Below are 18,504 nucleotides of genomic sequence, written 5' to 3'. Positions count from 1 at the left end.
ATCGCCTGGCAACGACTGCTGTATCTTGAAGTTTAAATCGTCGACGTCCAGATTTTCTGCTGCCAAAATGGCTCTTTCTGCCAGCTACGAATGATTTATGTATTATGTGCGTACATCGAGAAATATGCGGTCAATGAGAGCATTTTGCGAATCAACGATAGTGCAGAAATTAGTGGGCAATTTTATGCATCCAGTATTTTATTAGACAGCAACTTTTCCATCGCCGATATCTGACAATTGGTCCGAGAATGTATCAGCAGATGGATCTTGTAGCATTTGGACGAGCGTGTTTATTTTTAGCTGGACTTATTCAACTTTATGTCACAGAGGCGATGATTTCAAGCAAGCGTCGATCTCCTCAGCGTAAGGTGAACGTGGATAGAAACACCCTAATTACCTAGCGTTATGAAATATACTTTACGGCCTATTCTCATACCTACCAAATACACATAAAAATTTTCACGAAATTCTGTCGAACCGTTTCGGAGGAGTACGAACACAAGCACCGTGACACGACATTTTTATATATTAGATGACAGTGAAAGCGAAAAAATTGCCGGTTCCAAAATATAAAAAAAATTAAAATCATCCTTACCTCATCAAAATCGGAACAAGATTTCATCAAAGCATCAAAAGTTTCATTGGCAGTGTCATATTTCATGAAACCCATATGATACTCAAACACCTTTTCCCAGAGTTTTGGAAGATTAAAGTCAAAGAAAAATAAGTCCTGAAAAGAAATAACTCTTTAAGTTGATTGAAAACAAAGAAAATGTCTACAGAATAAATAAAATAAAATAGAAAGAATTCATCACAGAAATCATTCTTAAATAAATATCTTATGACTTTATTCAAGTACAAATAAAAAAATGTAATTTAGCTGTGAGAATGTATTATAATTATTATTTATTCAAATTAGATGCTTTAGTATATCTGATTGGGAAAGAAAATTCCATGAAAGGGGATATTAATTTTATAAACTAAACTTAAGTAAAGATGTTTTGTAAACCATAATTCTAGTTTAAAAGTATTCGGCTATATTTAAAAATAATTTCTGGACGCTCCAGTCTTTTTTTTTTCTTTTTGACAGTTCTACACCAGATTTAATAATCTTGACATCCTTCAGTTCACAGACTTTCGTCGAGTTTTTGCCTGATTGACAGGATTTTAGAACACTGAAAGAGAAACTGGAAGGTGTCCTTAATTCTTACCAAGCTTTCATTTAGCCCGGCTAAATGACAGAATGTCGAACCCAATCACAGCTTACTCCCTGTTTATAAACTTTTATTTAGTTTGAAATGTTTTATGTTCTTCATGATGGAATTCAGTTATCAAATTAGCCCTCACTTTCCGATATGCTAACGTTTTGAAATTCTACCATCTTTTTATTTTCAGATTGCAATACATAATTTTATTGATAGCTCTGCTACTTTTATTTGAATAATTGATTTATTGTCTATTTATGATGTTAATTTCTACAAGTGCTGTTCTTTGCGTACATCTGAGCTTTTGTTCTCTGCTTTTCGTATTTTCTGATTTTTTTTTTCATTATACAGCTTATTGGACCACCGTACATCTAAAGAAATATTTTCTTAACACTATCTTCATCCATAAGCAAATTATTGATCCATTAGTGTTTGTATCACTACACATAAAAATTTTCTATAAATAAGGAATTTTATAATTACCCAATAATATCTCAAATTAAAAAACCATGATTGTTCCACTCCTTCTTTTACTTTCTCGTAGGCGTAATCAAGCAAATCCGGATCGTCCAAAATGCGCCCAAATATGCTAATCATAAAACCTTTGGATGCAGGTGTGTTGACTCCATACCGAGTAATCGCCTAAAAAAAGAGGATAAATTATAAAGGGGGAAAAAATAACTAAATGCTTTTTTTTTCAATTATTGAAGATAATTTATCAATTTGGAACATCGTCTACATTGAACCTGTACTGTATCCTCAATTCTATTAAGTTCTTGGGTCGTAAATTAGATGATTAAAAGTTGCAACGAGTCATACATGATTTATGGAGTTGTATTTCAGGGAGAATGCTATGTGGCTGCAATTAGATAACAAGTATTTATTGTTGGTTATATCGATTCATCAAATATTTTAATAAAACGATAATGATTTTAAAGTAAATTGCAAGATATTCTTTTATATCCTCAAGGACTTAACTTGCTGGATCATAAATTGTTGCGATAATTTTATCAAATTAATTTAAAGATAAAAGATTAATTTCTTTATGTTGTTGTTCTTATCTAAATTTTGCTAAGATAGGATACTGAAAAAGTACCTAAACTGGAATGTTTAAATCAGTACGAATTTCAAATTGAATTACCTAAATAGCCCATAAAGAAAATTACCAGAAGCCTCCATAAATTGGAAGTGGGATCAGTCAAATTAAAATAATTAAAAAGTAAATATACACTTTAGATATCAAATGTTGCTTTAAAAAATCTAAGGCATTGTTATAAGGTAAAGATATGAAGAATAAAGACGAAGTAATGATGCAGTGAATAAAGTATTTGGAATCTTTACTCTGTGCTAATATGAATTTTAGAATCCAGAATTTTTTTCTTTAATTATATTGAAAGAAATTAGTAGTTCAATTTCAAATAGAAACTTTTTGAATCGAGAGTTTTAAAAAAAATTCCTTAACTGGACCAATGACTCTTTGTGTTATAAAAAATGAACTTATTTTAAGTTCTATTTCTTCTAAGTAAATGACATTGTTTTGAAAACAAAAGAAAAACATTGTGACAGACTTGCGAAGGAGGTTCTCTTGGAAGTAAAATGAAGAGATGTTCTTAAATCCGATATACACTGAGTGAACAAATTATTGTGGTCACCCCACTCAATATTATGCTAGATTACTTTTTGCCCTTAATATTGCGTGGATTCTTCTTGGCATGAACTCTCTGAGATTCAGCAGGTGGTATGAGGATTTTGAGAATATTCGATTATCTGCACTTTCTGCACAAAGCCAGTTAAAGTCTGTTATACTTTTCGATATATCTAACGAAAATACCAGCTGTAAGACAAGGAGTATTGTTTAGCTGAAGTATCTATCCTCGGCAGGGTACAGTTCTACTATTGCAGGATGTACTTGATCAACGATAACACTCAAATATCCTTAGGTATTCAGATGTTGTTCCATAGTAATGAAAGGACCCATACAATACCAAGAAAACATTCCTGAAAAATTATATTGCCTCTACCAACTTCAAGTATTTCAACTATACAAAGTATTTCAACTTGAAGTATTTCAACAATACAACAAAACAGTTTTCTTGCTGTTTTCTCCCTGTTCGCATCTTGTTATCTTCATGGTATTATTGAAAACTCTATTCATCGGAACACATGACCCCTTTCCAGCCATATGTTGTCCAATCCTTGTACTTTTTGAGAATTGGAAATGTGTACTCTTGTTCAAGGAGAACAGTAGAGGCTTTCTAACAGGTCTTCGGCTTCTGTATCTGTACCGTGTAATGTGTGGAATGCAGTTCGTTCAGGGACCTTCGCAATTGCTCTTTGGTTAAGATTCCCCTCAATTCGACGCATTATAATTCTTCTGGATAAGTCTAGCAAGCGTCCTTTTCGATCAGACATTCAATAGTCTGTGACGACCATAAATTGACCATTGATATAGAGGCATAGCTATCTACTTGGTAGTCCATTCTCTGAAAACATTAATAACTGCTGGTTTCGAACACTTGATAAGTGCAGCCGTTTTGCTGATGCTAGTTCCGCAGCTTCTAGGGCTTACTATCCTTCAACGTCCAACTCAGTTAAATCATGTATTTTGCATATTTCTTTGCAAACAACGCAGTGCAATTGATGCTTCAGTTGTGTGTCTTTCCCTTTTTATAGTTATCTCTCTTTCTAGCGGTTACAGCATGAAGTTATGACGGATCTGCATATAAGTGTCAAGTATTCATAACAATTCGGCCATTCAGTATATGTGTGATCTAAATTTCAACATTCTTCAGTTACTTATTTTGTGAATTATTCTGTTGAAGAGTTTACGGCCGTTTCCAAAATGATCATATTTTTCTCATCTAAAAAAACCTGTGATATTCATGATCCAGAAGCTGCATTAGAGCTGTGTTCTACAGCAGTAACAATTATTTTGTTCTTTATTATAGTTGACTACCTCTTACAGCTGATATTTTTATTAAATGAGTTTTTGGTTACATATTTTAGCCTAGTGATTTTAGTCTGAAAAATCCAGGTGCTAGAGTGGAGATTAGGTTCTAATTCAGATGTAAATAGTTAGATATAGTCCGATTCCTGACAAATTTTGCAACTTTTTTGATAAAATTTTTATTAGATGGCTATATATTAAATTGGGTCAAATACGGTGCAAATCTAATAAAGTACAAAAGATTACCTCTACAACGGTCATCATCATGTGATTGCAAAATGTCAGAATGCCTGGCTGGAAATATTTGCTTTTGCAAAAATTGTCTACAAATCCTTTTTCCAAAGCTGCTTTCTAGAAGAAAAATGTTTCCATCAATAAAAAAAAAAGATTAAGGATTTCAAAAATCCATAAATTTTCTCAGTAGAAAAGAACTTACTTCAAGAGCACCACCAAAGAATTTAACCATAAGGTCTATAGCCATAGGTGACATTGCACCTGGCATGACTTCCCTGTAAAAAAAACAGAAGGATAACACATATTATCATATAAATCAAAGTAGCATTATATTTATTTTATATTATCAGACAAATAGATTGCCGTAATAACTCTCCGTCGTTTATCAATTCAAATGACAAACATACTTTGTATCATCAGACTAACTTTTCAAATATAACATCTAATAACTTCAGAGTACATGAAAAATGAGATTTTTGAGAGAGATGAGATTTTTAAATAAAATAGGATTTAAATATAATTTACAGATATAAAAATAGCTTTAAAATTATATTATTTATCTTTCTAACTATCAAACTAACAAAAATTTCCCGGAAACATGATATAGTTAGAGAAAGAATTTCGATATCACATTATATGAATTAATGTTTTAAATGAAAAACAAAAATTCTTATAAATACAAAAATATTTATAACATTCTATTAATTTCTTATAAAATGGAAGAATGAAAAAAATTTATTCTTAATATGTAACTGAATTAGAAGAAATTGTCTCCCCGATACTTTCTTATATTCCCTAAATCTTTTCCCCCAACATAAAATGCCTTTTTGCACAGTATCTTGGGAAATCTGAAAACCACGAGAACTCAAATTTTTAAACTCATTTAATTAACTTCTTATAAAATGGAATAAGGCTAGAAATTTAAAGCTAATATGTAACAGAATTAATAGCAATTATCTCCCTGCAAATTTCTCGTACACCCTCTAAAAAAAGAGTCATTTCCTTCCCCACAGCATAATATCCCTTTTAGCACACTGTCTTGAGCAATCTGAACACCACGAGAACTCCAAATCCCACAAATGAGAATTTTTTCCTTAACGATTTAGTGGTGGAAGCGGAATATACATTTCGGGTTCTTATTCTCGATTGATTTAAACCAAGATTTATAACAGGTATATGATCTTATCATCAACATCGCATACCAAGTTTCATTTATTTAAATCACTACAATCTTTTTAAATACTGCGCTTACACATATACATATATGCAAAAACAGAGAAAAAAATAGTCAACCAACAGTAAAATATTTATAAAGAATTGCAAACATTTGTTTAAACTACATTTTTATCTTTAAAGATGGCATCAAAAACACTCTTTCAGAAAATTTACTGTTTGCATAAAAAAATGTCCCTTCAGGGGAGGTGATGCTGTTATAACTGAGATTGTATAATATTGCTCCATTCTGATGAACGCACATTAAAAGTCACTATGTTTCATCTCACGATCCATCCCACGGGAGCCATAAGAAAATAAAATTCGGTAAATCAACAGACCATAAAATAAACAGGTAACAGATATCATCAACAATTCGTCCTTTCTTCACCTTAAAATAATATATCACCCAAGGGCATCATAAAGAAACAGGAGTGGGTAAATCAACGAACCACAAAGTGAATTTTTAACGGATAATAACTACGATTTCCTCACTTTAAAATAATAAGCCCTTCTGGAGCAGTAATCTTCTTTAGTTGATTCAAATTGTTTGCAACATGGTCTGTTAGAGAAAGATTTCGCCCTCTATCGATTTCACAGCTAATATCAATTAATCTAATCAATTAATTGATTTTATTTTGATATTTTTCGTTTAGCTTGATGTTAAATTTAGTCTTATGATTTAAAATTTACATTTCAATAGAATTTGTTAAAAAAAATCTTTTGAGTCTCTTTATTTGCTTGTTATCAGTTGGAGAATTCGGATATACAAAGAGGTAACTCTTATCCGTTATTGTTAAAACATTCGATCCGCTGGGTCTGTTTTCGCCCTCTTAATTATATTAAAAATTATGTTGCAAGAACTATGGAAATTGGAAGCAGCTTGGGATAACACTGTTCCTCTTACCATTCTGGAAACCTGGATTAAATTCAAACAACAAAGCTATAATCTGAACTTGATATCAGTCCCTCGGTTCTTGAGAATTGACAATAATTCTGATATCCAATTACATGATTTCTGAGATGCATCTCTACAAACGCATTCAAGGCGGTTGTATATTTAAAATCTACATAAAGTCAAGTATGTCTCGTAAGTGCCCAAACTCGTGTTGCTCCTATAAAATAGCTTACCTTACCAAGGACGTAATAATGTGAAGCTTTTCTACTCACTGAGCTAGTGAATGCCATCTAAAAAGCATTATCTTCCCAATTAAAGACCGATATTTATTCAATGCTGCGATTCATTGGCTTGGATATACGGAATATGAAATACCTAATAATTTAAAATACAATGAATAAATTTTGGGAATATAGTCCTGAGACCGCACATTATCAAGCGCGTCTACAGAAAGCGATTCGTACATCTAAACACCCCAGAAGAATCGTCTCTAATGAAAAACAAGAGTTCAATGCTCTGTTCTTTCAATGCGCCATCTGTTGGCGTTCAGACGAATGACCATCAGTTACCTTTGATTTTATGCGTCATCAAAATTTAAGACACACATCTGTGCAATGCAATGCTTTTCATCAGAATTGGGAAAAAGTTACCGACGGTAACGTTAAGAGGTCTTGAACAGTGCAATTGTTTGGAGCTGGATGGAATTGGTTCAGTTGCGGCAACTGATGTCAAAGCCAAGTTTTATTTTAATTGACGATATTTCAAGTGTTGAGGAATGGATGTTATTAATTCTTGCAATTAGAATAGATTGGTAATATTCCGTAAGACATTTCCCTTCTCGAATCACTATCATGTAGTGATTAAGGCTCTTTTTAATACAAAAGTGCAAGAGTTTATAATTGTATCAAATACTTCTTTACATTGTAGAATTTCAATTTGGTAATTTCCAATGTTATCCCACTTGTGAAGCTTATTCGATTACTGTCATTTCCAAGCCCAGTATTAGTTTGAAATGCTCATCGCCAAATGTCTAATTTTTCCCACTTTCGAAACATAATACTCAAATTGATAAACACAATTTGAAAAGTTATATTTGAATTATTGAAATCAACTTTATATAAACTTCTTTTACAAGGCTTGGCTCTACTAAGCTTGATTTACATACACCTCGGGACTCTCTTTTGCGTCGATATTAGATTGAATATCACTCAAGAATGCTTTTGTGGCGAATTGTTATGAGCGAGAATAGAACCTGGGACCTTGTGGTTCGCAACCCAGTAACATCACCACGATACTAAAGCAATTGCTCAGGTAGCGTAGCTGTTAACTGGTTTATAAGCTTTCACCACAGACTCTCCCTCCGATGAGTCGAAGATGAGACGAACAATATGGCTGTTGAGTGGTGATGTATTAGCTGTTGATTCTAATGCGGCTGTACCCATTTGAGTAGCGCCAAGCGTTATGGCGAGCGTGTGTGAGTGAGTGGTTGCTGATTTTGTTGCTGCGTCAAGTGAGTCTGACGACTTTGGTTTTTGCTGTGGGTAGATGGCGCCACAATAGCTGTGCGAAGGTTGAAAGGATCGTTCTCCGAGGTCACCACTGTGTCGAATTGTTATGAGCGCTAATAGAACCTGGGACCTTGTGGTTCGCAGCCCAGTAACATGACCACGATACAAAAGCAACTGCTCGGATAGCGTAGCTGTTAATTGACTTATAAGATTTCACCACAGACTGTGCTTTTGTATCGTAGTCGTTAATGGACTGCGAACCACAAGATCACAGGTTCTATTCTCGCTCATAACAATTCGCCACACTTTTCTCCCTAAAGATTCTCTGTTAAAAATGAAGTTATAGTTTCATAGATTCAACATAACTCTTTAGATGCCTGATTCCTTATAGCTTAAGATGTATTAAAATATTATAACGTTATCTTCACAATATTGTCCAACCAAAATTTCGGAAATCATTGTGGTTACATCAAAAAATATTGTTACAATATTGTATCACCATAAGACAAATCTGAGTTTAATTATAAGCATTTTTATATTAAGTATAAAACCTTCAATGGTATTTATTTCTCATTTTAAATAACAATAATTTATGAACATAATTTAAATTTTAAAGAATAGTTGAAATTTTCAATTAAATTCAGATACAAATTATATCCTTACCCAACATTTGCGACGGTCGTGTATTCATTCTCGCATCTGAGAGGCGAATCGAATTCATGTTTGATTTCCTCATCCGTTGGAGCAGCAGCATTTGTGACAGGACGAGACTGGAAAGAGTTGTTTCAGAATTTGAAAATAATAACTTCATTTTCAATAACCGTTAAACAGTAAAAGAAAGCAACAAATTTTAGATTAAAGCGATGGAATAATTTCAGAAAACTGCATATTCCTTTAATGTTTTTTTTAAACTAAGCAATGGCAAATAACACTTACTTGTAAAATGTATATCTTGTCATTCAAAATGCCCCACTCAATGTCTCTAGAGGATTTATAGTACTTTTCAATCTAAAAAAAAGGATTTTGATACATGTTGAGTATTTAAAGAAATTATAAATAAAACATATCTGAATATTCTTCTGAAATATTTTATGAAGAAAATTTCAAAAAGGAAAAAAAAATTATATTTAACTCATAAAAATAATTTGAATTCCGAAGTAGAATTGCACTTCGAATATACAAATAAATATTGGAAATTTGTCATTTAAATACAAGTAAGTCATAAATTTAAATACTAATTCAGTTATAGATACATGTATAGACATAGATATATTCGTTACATGCATGGGCACTGAATCTCAATTAAGTCTTCTCTTTGTCAACTAAGAAAGTTTTTCAAAAAATAAAAATAAAAAAAGGATACATAATAAATTGTTTACCCTATAACGAATGGAGCAGGTTTATTACTTAATGGCAAGAAATACTGTTTCGTTGTTAAAGTAAAATATGTTCATTTTCAAAATTCGTTATTAAAGTAAAATATATTCATTTTCAAAATTTGTTGTTAAAGTAAAGTAAGTCAAGTAAGTAAGTGTAAGTAAAGTAAGTAAGTGTTAAAGTAAGTCATTTTCGAAAACGAATACGTAATCAATATATTCATTTTTGTAAGCAAAAGTTTTTTAAAGAAGGTGTTAGCACAATTTCGCCTTGATAAATTGTGAATAGTTATAAAATGGCTTAAAAAATTCTTCAAGGGAACTTATTAAAATAAAATGTTTATCACAAAGAACTGCAAAATGCAAAATGAATTATGTTTTAGATTTTTCTTATAAGCATTTAGTTATCTTTCTTTTTATTTTCAAAAATAAAATTTTGTGTTTTTATATTTCTTAAAATTACTTTCTATTTACTTTTTAGTGCATACAAACTCAAATCTTATTTTCCCAACTGAAATGGCTTCTGCTTGCATACTCTAAAAAAAGTTATATAATTTTACTTATTACAATTTAATAAACAAGTTAAACTAAAAAAATCTTTACCATTTAACTTTAAATGTATTTCAAATAAAAACTTAACGACGGAAGTTTATTTTATGCTTTGTGTTTGCCGATTCGTATATGTACATATCATACTATATCTCTGATTTAAATGATAATATTTACCTTAATTCCTAATTTTGCAAGTCTGATGACAGTTTGCTCAGATAAGCAGCTTTCATTTTTCGATTCTTCTCCAAGATCTTCAGTTATTGTTCCTCCAGAGTCTTATGGAAGATTTTAAAAATATAAATGAAAAAATAATACAATTAGATTTTGCTTTCTTTAAAGACATATTATAGAAGGAATAAATCTTATATATATATATATATATATATATATATATATATATATATATATATATATATATATATATATATATATATATATATATATATATATATATATATATATATATATATATATATACAAAAGTATTAGAATCAAGTTAAAAGGAAAAACAAAAATCAAATAAAAATTAAACCAAAAAAATTATTAAAAAAATTAAAAAAGAATCCGGCCTGAAGACTTTTTCAAGGGTCACCCTCAGGCAGGGATTCAAATAAAGGGATTTTTTCTGTGAGAACATACAGACATTAAGTCTAATAATGATTCCTCGTGACCCGAAAATCCCCCGAAATTATGCTCAAGAGATATACCATTTTAACAGAAAGGAAATATAAAATAACAAATTAGAAAAAAACCACAAAGTAAAAATACAATGAAAACAATAACAATAAAAACAAAAACAGCATTAAAATTAAAAACGAAAAGCCAGAACATACCTTCCAACAGTGAATGAAACTTTAAACAATCGATTGTTATTTCCTGTTTTTGAAAGTTAACGGTAAATTATGTAAACAGAGGTAGGCACCCAGCGCCATCTATTGAGTGATCCAATATGCAAGTAAATTTCTATTTTTATTTAAGCCAAAAGATTAATCCCAAACCATACCTTGTTTAATTAAAAAATTGACATTACAGTAATTTCTAGGAAAATCATTTTTAATTAAATTTTTACGGAGGATATTTGATGCTTCAATATAAGAATTTTTATTATTGCAAACCCTTTTGATCCTGTTAACTTGTGAGAAAATTAGATTTTTGAAAATTTTAGAGTTTAGATTGGAATGGTAGTTACATAGTTTTGTTATTTTAAAGTTGAAATCATCCCTTTTATCGTAAATACCAACTATTGTTTTATCATTAGCAATTTCGATTTTTAAATCCAGAAAGGTAGCCTCAAGTTGATTTATATTTGTATCTTTTAGAATTAAATCTTTTGGATAGCAATTAGTAATAATATTAGTATTGTCGAAGTTAATCAAAAGTAGGTCATCAATATATCTCCACCCGTTTATTAAATTATATTTAATTATTTTTTTCTCATAGTAATGCAGGAAAATATTAGCTAAAGCACTTGAGAAAGCTGTCCCCATTGGAATGCCCTTGACTTGTTTATAAAAATTAATACCATTAAACACGTAATTTTCAGTAATATTAAAATTACATAACTCAAGCCAGTTATTTTTAGGAATGATATTTTCATTTAAATATTCGTCATATATAAAAGTGCAGACCTTTATTAATTTTTCATGAGGTAGATTAGTGTATAAATTTTCGAAATCAAAAGTATTAAGTTTGTTAATGTTGTTATCTTTAAGAAAATCTAATACTTCTTTGTTACTAGAAATAATAAAGTTGTCTTCATTTTTTATTTTGTCCAGGATAATTTTTAAGTATTTAAAGAAATGTTTACCCGTGTAGTAATTATAACTACCAGTGCTACAGGTTACGAATCTGAATTTTAATGGATTTTTATGAAATTTAACTGTTGGGAATAAATAAGGATAGTTAAGAGAGCAAGTCTTAGTTTTGGTTTTTTTTGCAAAAGCTAGCATTCTTTTATCTAATTCCTTTTTTCCGGTGTTCTTTAACATATAAGTTGCATTAGAGTTATATTCATTAATTAAAAGTTCTTTATAATAATATTTACAAATTAAACAGAAATTATTTGCTGATTTATCTATTACTGTAATAACAAATTTTTCTTTTAAATTTTTTATTTCATTTTTTAATGTTTTACCAAAATAAATCCCACGTTCTTTAGATCTGTCAAAATCAGTATTCAATTTTATTTTAATTTCCTTTAAAATTCTCACTTTCCATTCCCCGAAACCTTCCGCAGGCCAGTGGTATTTTCTAGATAATTTGGCAATAAAAACATCCAAATCATTACCAATAGAAATCAAAATTTTGTTATGGTTTATTTTTTCTCTTAATCTAAATTTTGTTCCTCTTCCCATCAAATCTCTTAAAGAGTTGGATTCAATAATTTTTAAATTACCTGTAATAATATGACCTTTATCAATATCTATAAAATCTTTATATTTTTCCTTGTTACAGTAACAATCTGTTTTATTTATTTTATCTAAATTTTTGCTATAGTAATTATAATTACAAATTTTTTTCTTTAAAGTTGAAGTGTAACTAAACGCTATTGATACATTAGTTTTATCTGCAAGAGGAAAAAATATATTATTATTATGTATAATTTTGGGTAATTTTAGATATTCGAAGTAAATATCCAAGAATTTAATCACACAGTATTCTTTGTAAACATTATTTTTATTATTAAAAAGTAAATCGTTTTTTCCAATGTTAAGTTTACATTTAATAAGATCTAGAATAATACATTTAGTGTACGAATTTTTAAACTCTAATTCCCCGAATTTATTATTTAAAAACCATTTCATTTTATTATTTCTAAGACCAAAAATGTATTTCCTAATTCTGTGAATGTTTTCACTATTGTGTTCCAGATTACAGTAATTTTGAAATTCCTCAAATATAATTTGAAAATTGCCTCCTTTCCCTTTACCTCTTTTAAATCTTTTAGAAAAGTTATCTTTATTTAGAAAATTTTTAAAAATGTTAAATTTGTTATAAATGCAATTATTGTTTAAATCTGCATAACCTTCCCCATTTAATTTACTATTGAGACCATAAGGAAATAAAGTTTTCAGGTTGCAAATATAAATGTTTTCCAGATCTAATCTTTTGTTTAATTCGTTAATATTGTCTTCTAGAATGTAGATATTAATATTGTTAAAGTTATGGTTTTGAAAATGTTCCAGTTCGAAGTCAGTGGTCCTATTTTTTATGAAGTTTTTTATATCGGATCTGTGATTGTTAATTCTTAAATTAAGCTCGGTGCTAGTTTGGCCAATATATTTTAAATTACATTCTGAACAATTAAGGAGATAAATCAAATTTTTGTTTTTACAGAATGTTTGTAATTTTGAGTTTTCATTTTTGATCTGTTCCTTATCTGCCAAAGGACATGTCCTACACTTTCCGTTTCCACAAATTTTATATTTTTTTGTATTTTTAAGATTTTTTAAACAAAACAATTGTGTCAGTAATTTTTTCTCCGTGAATGCTCCTGACACAAAGCTATCCACAGTGCCCCTTGGTAGAGCGCGCGACGGGCCATGCGCTATGATAAATTCGTTATTAACTTTTTGCATATTTTAATTTATTTATTAAAATGAAAATATATCTCCTAAACGCCAAAAACAAGGAATTCTCGAAAAAGTAAAATCAGGAAAAATGATCTGAAAATTCTTAAATTTTTTTAGGCAATACACCAAAAAACCTATTGAACCCCCCACCACCACCAAAAAAAACTATTAAAAATATTTTATTTAAAAATTTTGCAGTTCGTGGAACAGCGCACCTGCAGCTAAATTCCAACCAAATGCAAGAACGAGTAACCAATCTAAAGTAAGAAAAAGTTTGAAAACGAAACTAAAATGAAAACGAAACAAAACAGTTTCGAAATCGCAACTAAAATTTATTACCTATTTAAACTAAAACCAAAAAGTAACTTCATAGTATTTAGAGAGCGCAATTGCAGCTACTTCTAAAACACAGATGAATTTATACAAAAGTATTAGAATCAAGTTAAAAGGAAAAACAAAAATCAAATAAAAATTAAACCAAAAAAATTATTAAAAAAATTAAAAAAGAATCCGGCCTGAAGACTTTTTCAAGGGTCACCCTCAGGCAGGGATTCAAATAAAGGGATTTTTTCTGTGAGAACATACAGACATTAAGTCTAATAATGATTCCTCGTGACCCGAAAATCCCCCGAAATTATGCTCAAGAGATATACCATTTTAACAGAAAGGAAATATAAAATAACAAATTAGAAAAAAACCACAAAGTAAAAATACAATGAAAACAATAACAATAAAAACAAAAACAGCATTAAAATTAAAAACGAAAAGCCAGAACATACCTTCCAACAGTGAATGAAACTTTAAACAATCGATTGTTATTTCCTGTTTTTGAAAGTTAACGGTAAATTATGTAAACAGAGGTAGGCACCCAGCGCCATCTATTGAGTGATCCAATATGCAAGTAAATTTCTATTTTTATTTAAGCCAAAAGATTAATCCCAAACCATACCTTGTTTAATTAAAAAATTGACATTACAGTAATTTCTAGGAAAATCATTTTTAATTAAATTTTTAAGGAGGATATTTGATGCTTCAATATAAGAATTTTTATTATTGCAAACCCTTTTGATCCTGTTAACTTGTGAGAAAATTAGATTTTTGAAAATTTTAGAGTTTAGATTGGAATGGTAGTTACATAGTTTTGTTATTTTAAAGTTGAAATCATCCCTTTTATCGTAAATACCAACTATTGTTTTATCATTAGCAATTTCGATTTTTAAATCCAGAAAGGTAGCCTCAAGTTGATTTATATTTGTATCTTTTAGAATTAAATCTTTTGGATAGCAATTAGTAATAATATTAGTATTGTCGAAGTTAATCAAAAGTAGGTCATCAATATATCTCCACCCGTTTATTAAATTATATTTAATTATTTTTTTCTCATAGTAATGCAGGAAAATATTAGCTAAAGCACTTGAGAAAGCTGTCCCCATTGGAATGCCCTTGACTTGTTTATAAAAATTAATACCATTAAACACGTAATTTTCAGTAATATTAAAATTACATAACTCAAGCCAGTTATTTTTAGGAATGATATTTTCATTTAAATATTCGTCATATATAAAAGTGCAGACCTTTATTAATTTTTCATGAGGTAGATTAGTGTATAAATTTTCGAAATCAAAAGTATTAAGTTTGTTAATGTTGTTATCTTTAAGAAAATCTAATACTTCTTTGTTACTTCTTCAAGGGCATTCCAATGGGGACAGCTTTCTCAAGTGCTTTAGCTAATATTTTCCTGCATTACTATGAGAAAAAAATAATTAAATATAATTTAATAAACGGGTGGAGATATATTGATGACCTACTTTTGATTAACTTCGACAATACTAATATTATTACTAATTGCTATCCAAAAGATTTAATTCTAAAAGATACAAATATAAATCAACTTGAGGCTACCTTTCTGGATTTAAAAATCGAAATTGCTAATGATAAAACAATAGTTGGTATTTACGATAAAAGGGATGATTTCAACTTTAAAATAACAAAACTATGTAACTACCATTCCAATCTAAACTCTAAAATTTTCAAAAATCTAATTTTCTCACAAGTTAACAGGATCAAAAGGGTTTGCAATAATAAAAATTCTTATATTGAAGCATCAAATATCCTCCTTAAAAATTTAATTAAAAATGATTTTCCTAGAAATTACTGTAATGTCAATTTTTTAATTAAACAAGGTATGGTTTGGGATTAATCTTTTGGCTTAAATAAAAATAGAAATTTACTTGCATATTGGATCACTCAATAGATGGCGCTGGGTGCCTACCTCTGTTTACATAATTTACCGTTAACTTTCAAAAACAGGAAATAACAATCGATTGTTTAAAGTTTCATTCACTGTTGGAAGGTATGTTCTGGCTTTTCGTTTTTAATTTTAATGCTGTTTTTGTTTTTATTGTTATTGTTTTCATTGTATTTTTACTTTGTGGTTTTTTTCTAATTTGTTATTTTATATTTCCTTTCTGTTAAAATGGTATATCTCTTGAGCATAATTTCGGGGGATTTTCGGGTCACGAGGAATCATTATTAGACTTAATGTCTGTATGTTCTCACAGAAAAAATCCCTTTATTTGAATCCCTGCCTGAGGGTGACCCTTGAAAAAGTCTTCAGGCCGGATTCTTTTTTAATTTTTTTAATAATTTTTTTGGTTTAATTTTTATTTGATTTTTGTTTTTCCTTTTAACTTGATTCTAATACTTTTGTATAAATTCATCTGTGTTTTAGAAGTAGCTGCAATTGCGCTCTCTAAATACTATGAAGTTACTTTTTGGTTTTAGTTTAAATAGGTAATAAATTTTAGTTGCGATTTCGAAACTGTTTTGTTTCGTTTTCATTTTAGTTTCGTTTTCAAACTTTTTCTTACTTTAGATTGGTTACTCGTTCTTGCATTTGGTTGGAATTTAGCTGCAGGTGCGCTGTTCCACGAACTGCAAAATTTTTAAATAAAATATTTTTAATAGTTTTTTTTTGGTGGTGGTGGGGGGTTCAATAGGTTTTTTGGTGTATTGCCTAAAAAAAAAAAAAAAAAAAAAAAAAAAAAAAAAAAAAAATTTAAGAATTTTCAGATCATTTTTCCTGATTTTACTTTTTCGAGAATTCCTTGTTTTTGGCGTTTAGGAGATATATTTTCATTTTAATAAATAAATTAAAATATGCAAAAAGTTAATAACGAATTTATCATAGCGCATGGCCCGTCGCGCGCTCTACCAAGGGGCACTGTGGATAGCTTTGTGTCAGGAGCATTCACGGAGAAAAAATTTCTGACACAATTGTTTTGTTTAAAAAATCTTAAAAATACAAAAAAATATAAAATTTGTGGAAACGGAAAGTGTAGGACATGTCCTTTGGCAGATAAGGAACAGATCAAAAATGAAAACTCAAAATTACAAACATTCTGTAAAAACAAAAATTTGATTTATCTCCTTAATTGTTCAGAATGTAATTTAAAATATATTGGCCAAACTAGCACCGAGCTTAATTTAAGAATTAACAATCACAGATCCGATATAAAAAACTTCATAAAAAATAGGACCACTGACTTCGAACTGGAACATTTTCAAAACCATAACTTTAACAATATTAATATCTACATTCTAGAAGACAATATTAACGAATTAAACAAAAGATTAGATCTGGAAAACATTTATATTTGCAACCTGAAAACTTTATTTCCTTATGGTCTCAATAGTAAATTAAATGGGGAAGGTTATGCAGATTTAAACAATAATTGCATTTATAACAAATTTAACATTTTTAAAAATTTTCTAAATAAAGATAACTTTTCTAAAAGATTTAAAAGAGGTAAAGGGAAAGGAGGCAATTTTCAAATTATATTTGAGGAATTTCAAAATTACTGTAATCTGGAACACAATAGTGAAAACATTCACAGAATTAGGAAATACATTTTTGGTCTTAGAAATAATAAAATGAAATGGTTTTTAAATAATAAATTCGGGGAATTAGAGTTTAAAAATTCGTACACTAAATGTATTATTCTAGATCTTATTAAATGTAAACTTAACATTGGAAAAAACGATTTACTTTTTAATAATAAAAATAATGTTTACAAAGAATACTGTGTGATTAAATTCTTGGATATTTACTTCGAATATCTAAAATTACCCAAAATTATACATAATAATAATATATTTTTTCCTCTTGCAGATAAAACTAATGTATCAATAGCGTTTAGTTACACTTCAACTTTAAAGAAAAAAATTTGTAATTATAATTACTATAGCAAAAATTTAGATAAAATAAATAAAACAGATTGTTACTGTAACAAGGAAAAATATAAAGATTTTATAGATATTGATAAAGGTCATATTATTACAGGTAATTTAAAAATTATTGAATCCAACTCTTTAAGAGATTTGATGGGAAGAGGAACAAAATTTAGATTAAGAGAAAAAATAAACCATAACAAAATTTTGATTTCTATTGGTAATGATTTGGATGTTTTTATTGCCAAATTATCTAGAAAATACCACTGGCCTGCGGAAGGTTTCGGGGAATGGAAAGTGAGAATTTTAAAGGAAATTAAAATAAAATTGAATACTGATTTTGACAGATCTAAAGAACGTGGGATTTATTTTGGTAAAACATTAAAAAATGAAATAAAAAATTTAAAAGAAAAATTTGTTATTACAGTAATAGATAAATCAGCAAATAATTTCTGTTTAATTTGTAAATATTATTATAAAGAACTTTTAATTAATGAATATAACTCTAATGCAACTTATATGTTAAAGAACACCGGAAAAAAGGAATTAGATAAAAGAATGCTAGCTTTTGCAAAAAAAACCAAAACTAAGACTTGCTCTCTTAACTATCCTTATTTATTCCCAACAGTTAAATTTCATAAAAATCCATTAAAATTCAGATTCGTAACCTGTAGCACTGGTAGTTATAATTACTACACGGGTAAACATTTCTTTAAATACTTAAAAATTATCCTGGACAAAATAAAAAATGAAGACAACTTTATTATTTC

General features: G+C 29.1%; 1 protein-coding gene across 2 annotated transcripts in view; it reads right to left on the bottom strand.

The window, feature by feature from the left end:
- Positions 1 to 18,504, bottom strand: part of LOC129968580 (prodigiosin synthesizing transferase PigC-like) — a 147,732-nt gene that overhangs the window by 25,515 nt on the left and 103,713 nt on the right. For both annotated transcript variants that reach the window (XM_056082609.1, XM_056082608.1), the window contains 7 exons: positions 10,107 to 10,207; positions 8,941 to 9,012; positions 8,668 to 8,774; positions 4,589 to 4,661; positions 4,399 to 4,503; positions 1,689 to 1,847; positions 596 to 730 (listed from right to left, as the gene is read on the bottom strand). In XM_056082609.1, coding sequence (XP_055938584.1) covers positions 596 to 730; positions 1,689 to 1,847; positions 4,399 to 4,503; positions 4,589 to 4,661; positions 8,668 to 8,774; positions 8,941 to 9,012; positions 10,107 to 10,207 — 752 coding nt within the window. The remainder of the gene's footprint in view (positions 1 to 595; positions 731 to 1,688; positions 1,848 to 4,398; positions 4,504 to 4,588; positions 4,662 to 8,667; positions 8,775 to 8,940; positions 9,013 to 10,106; positions 10,208 to 18,504) is intronic.

Source organism: Argiope bruennichi, chromosome 5 (assembly GCF_947563725.1).
Source record: "Argiope bruennichi chromosome 5, qqArgBrue1.1, whole genome shotgun sequence".
Classification (NCBI taxonomy): domain Eukaryota; kingdom Metazoa; phylum Arthropoda; class Arachnida; order Araneae; family Araneidae; genus Argiope; species Argiope bruennichi.
The sequence above is the reverse complement of the archived record's forward strand: the minus strand, read 5'-3'. Positions and strand labels throughout refer to the sequence as shown.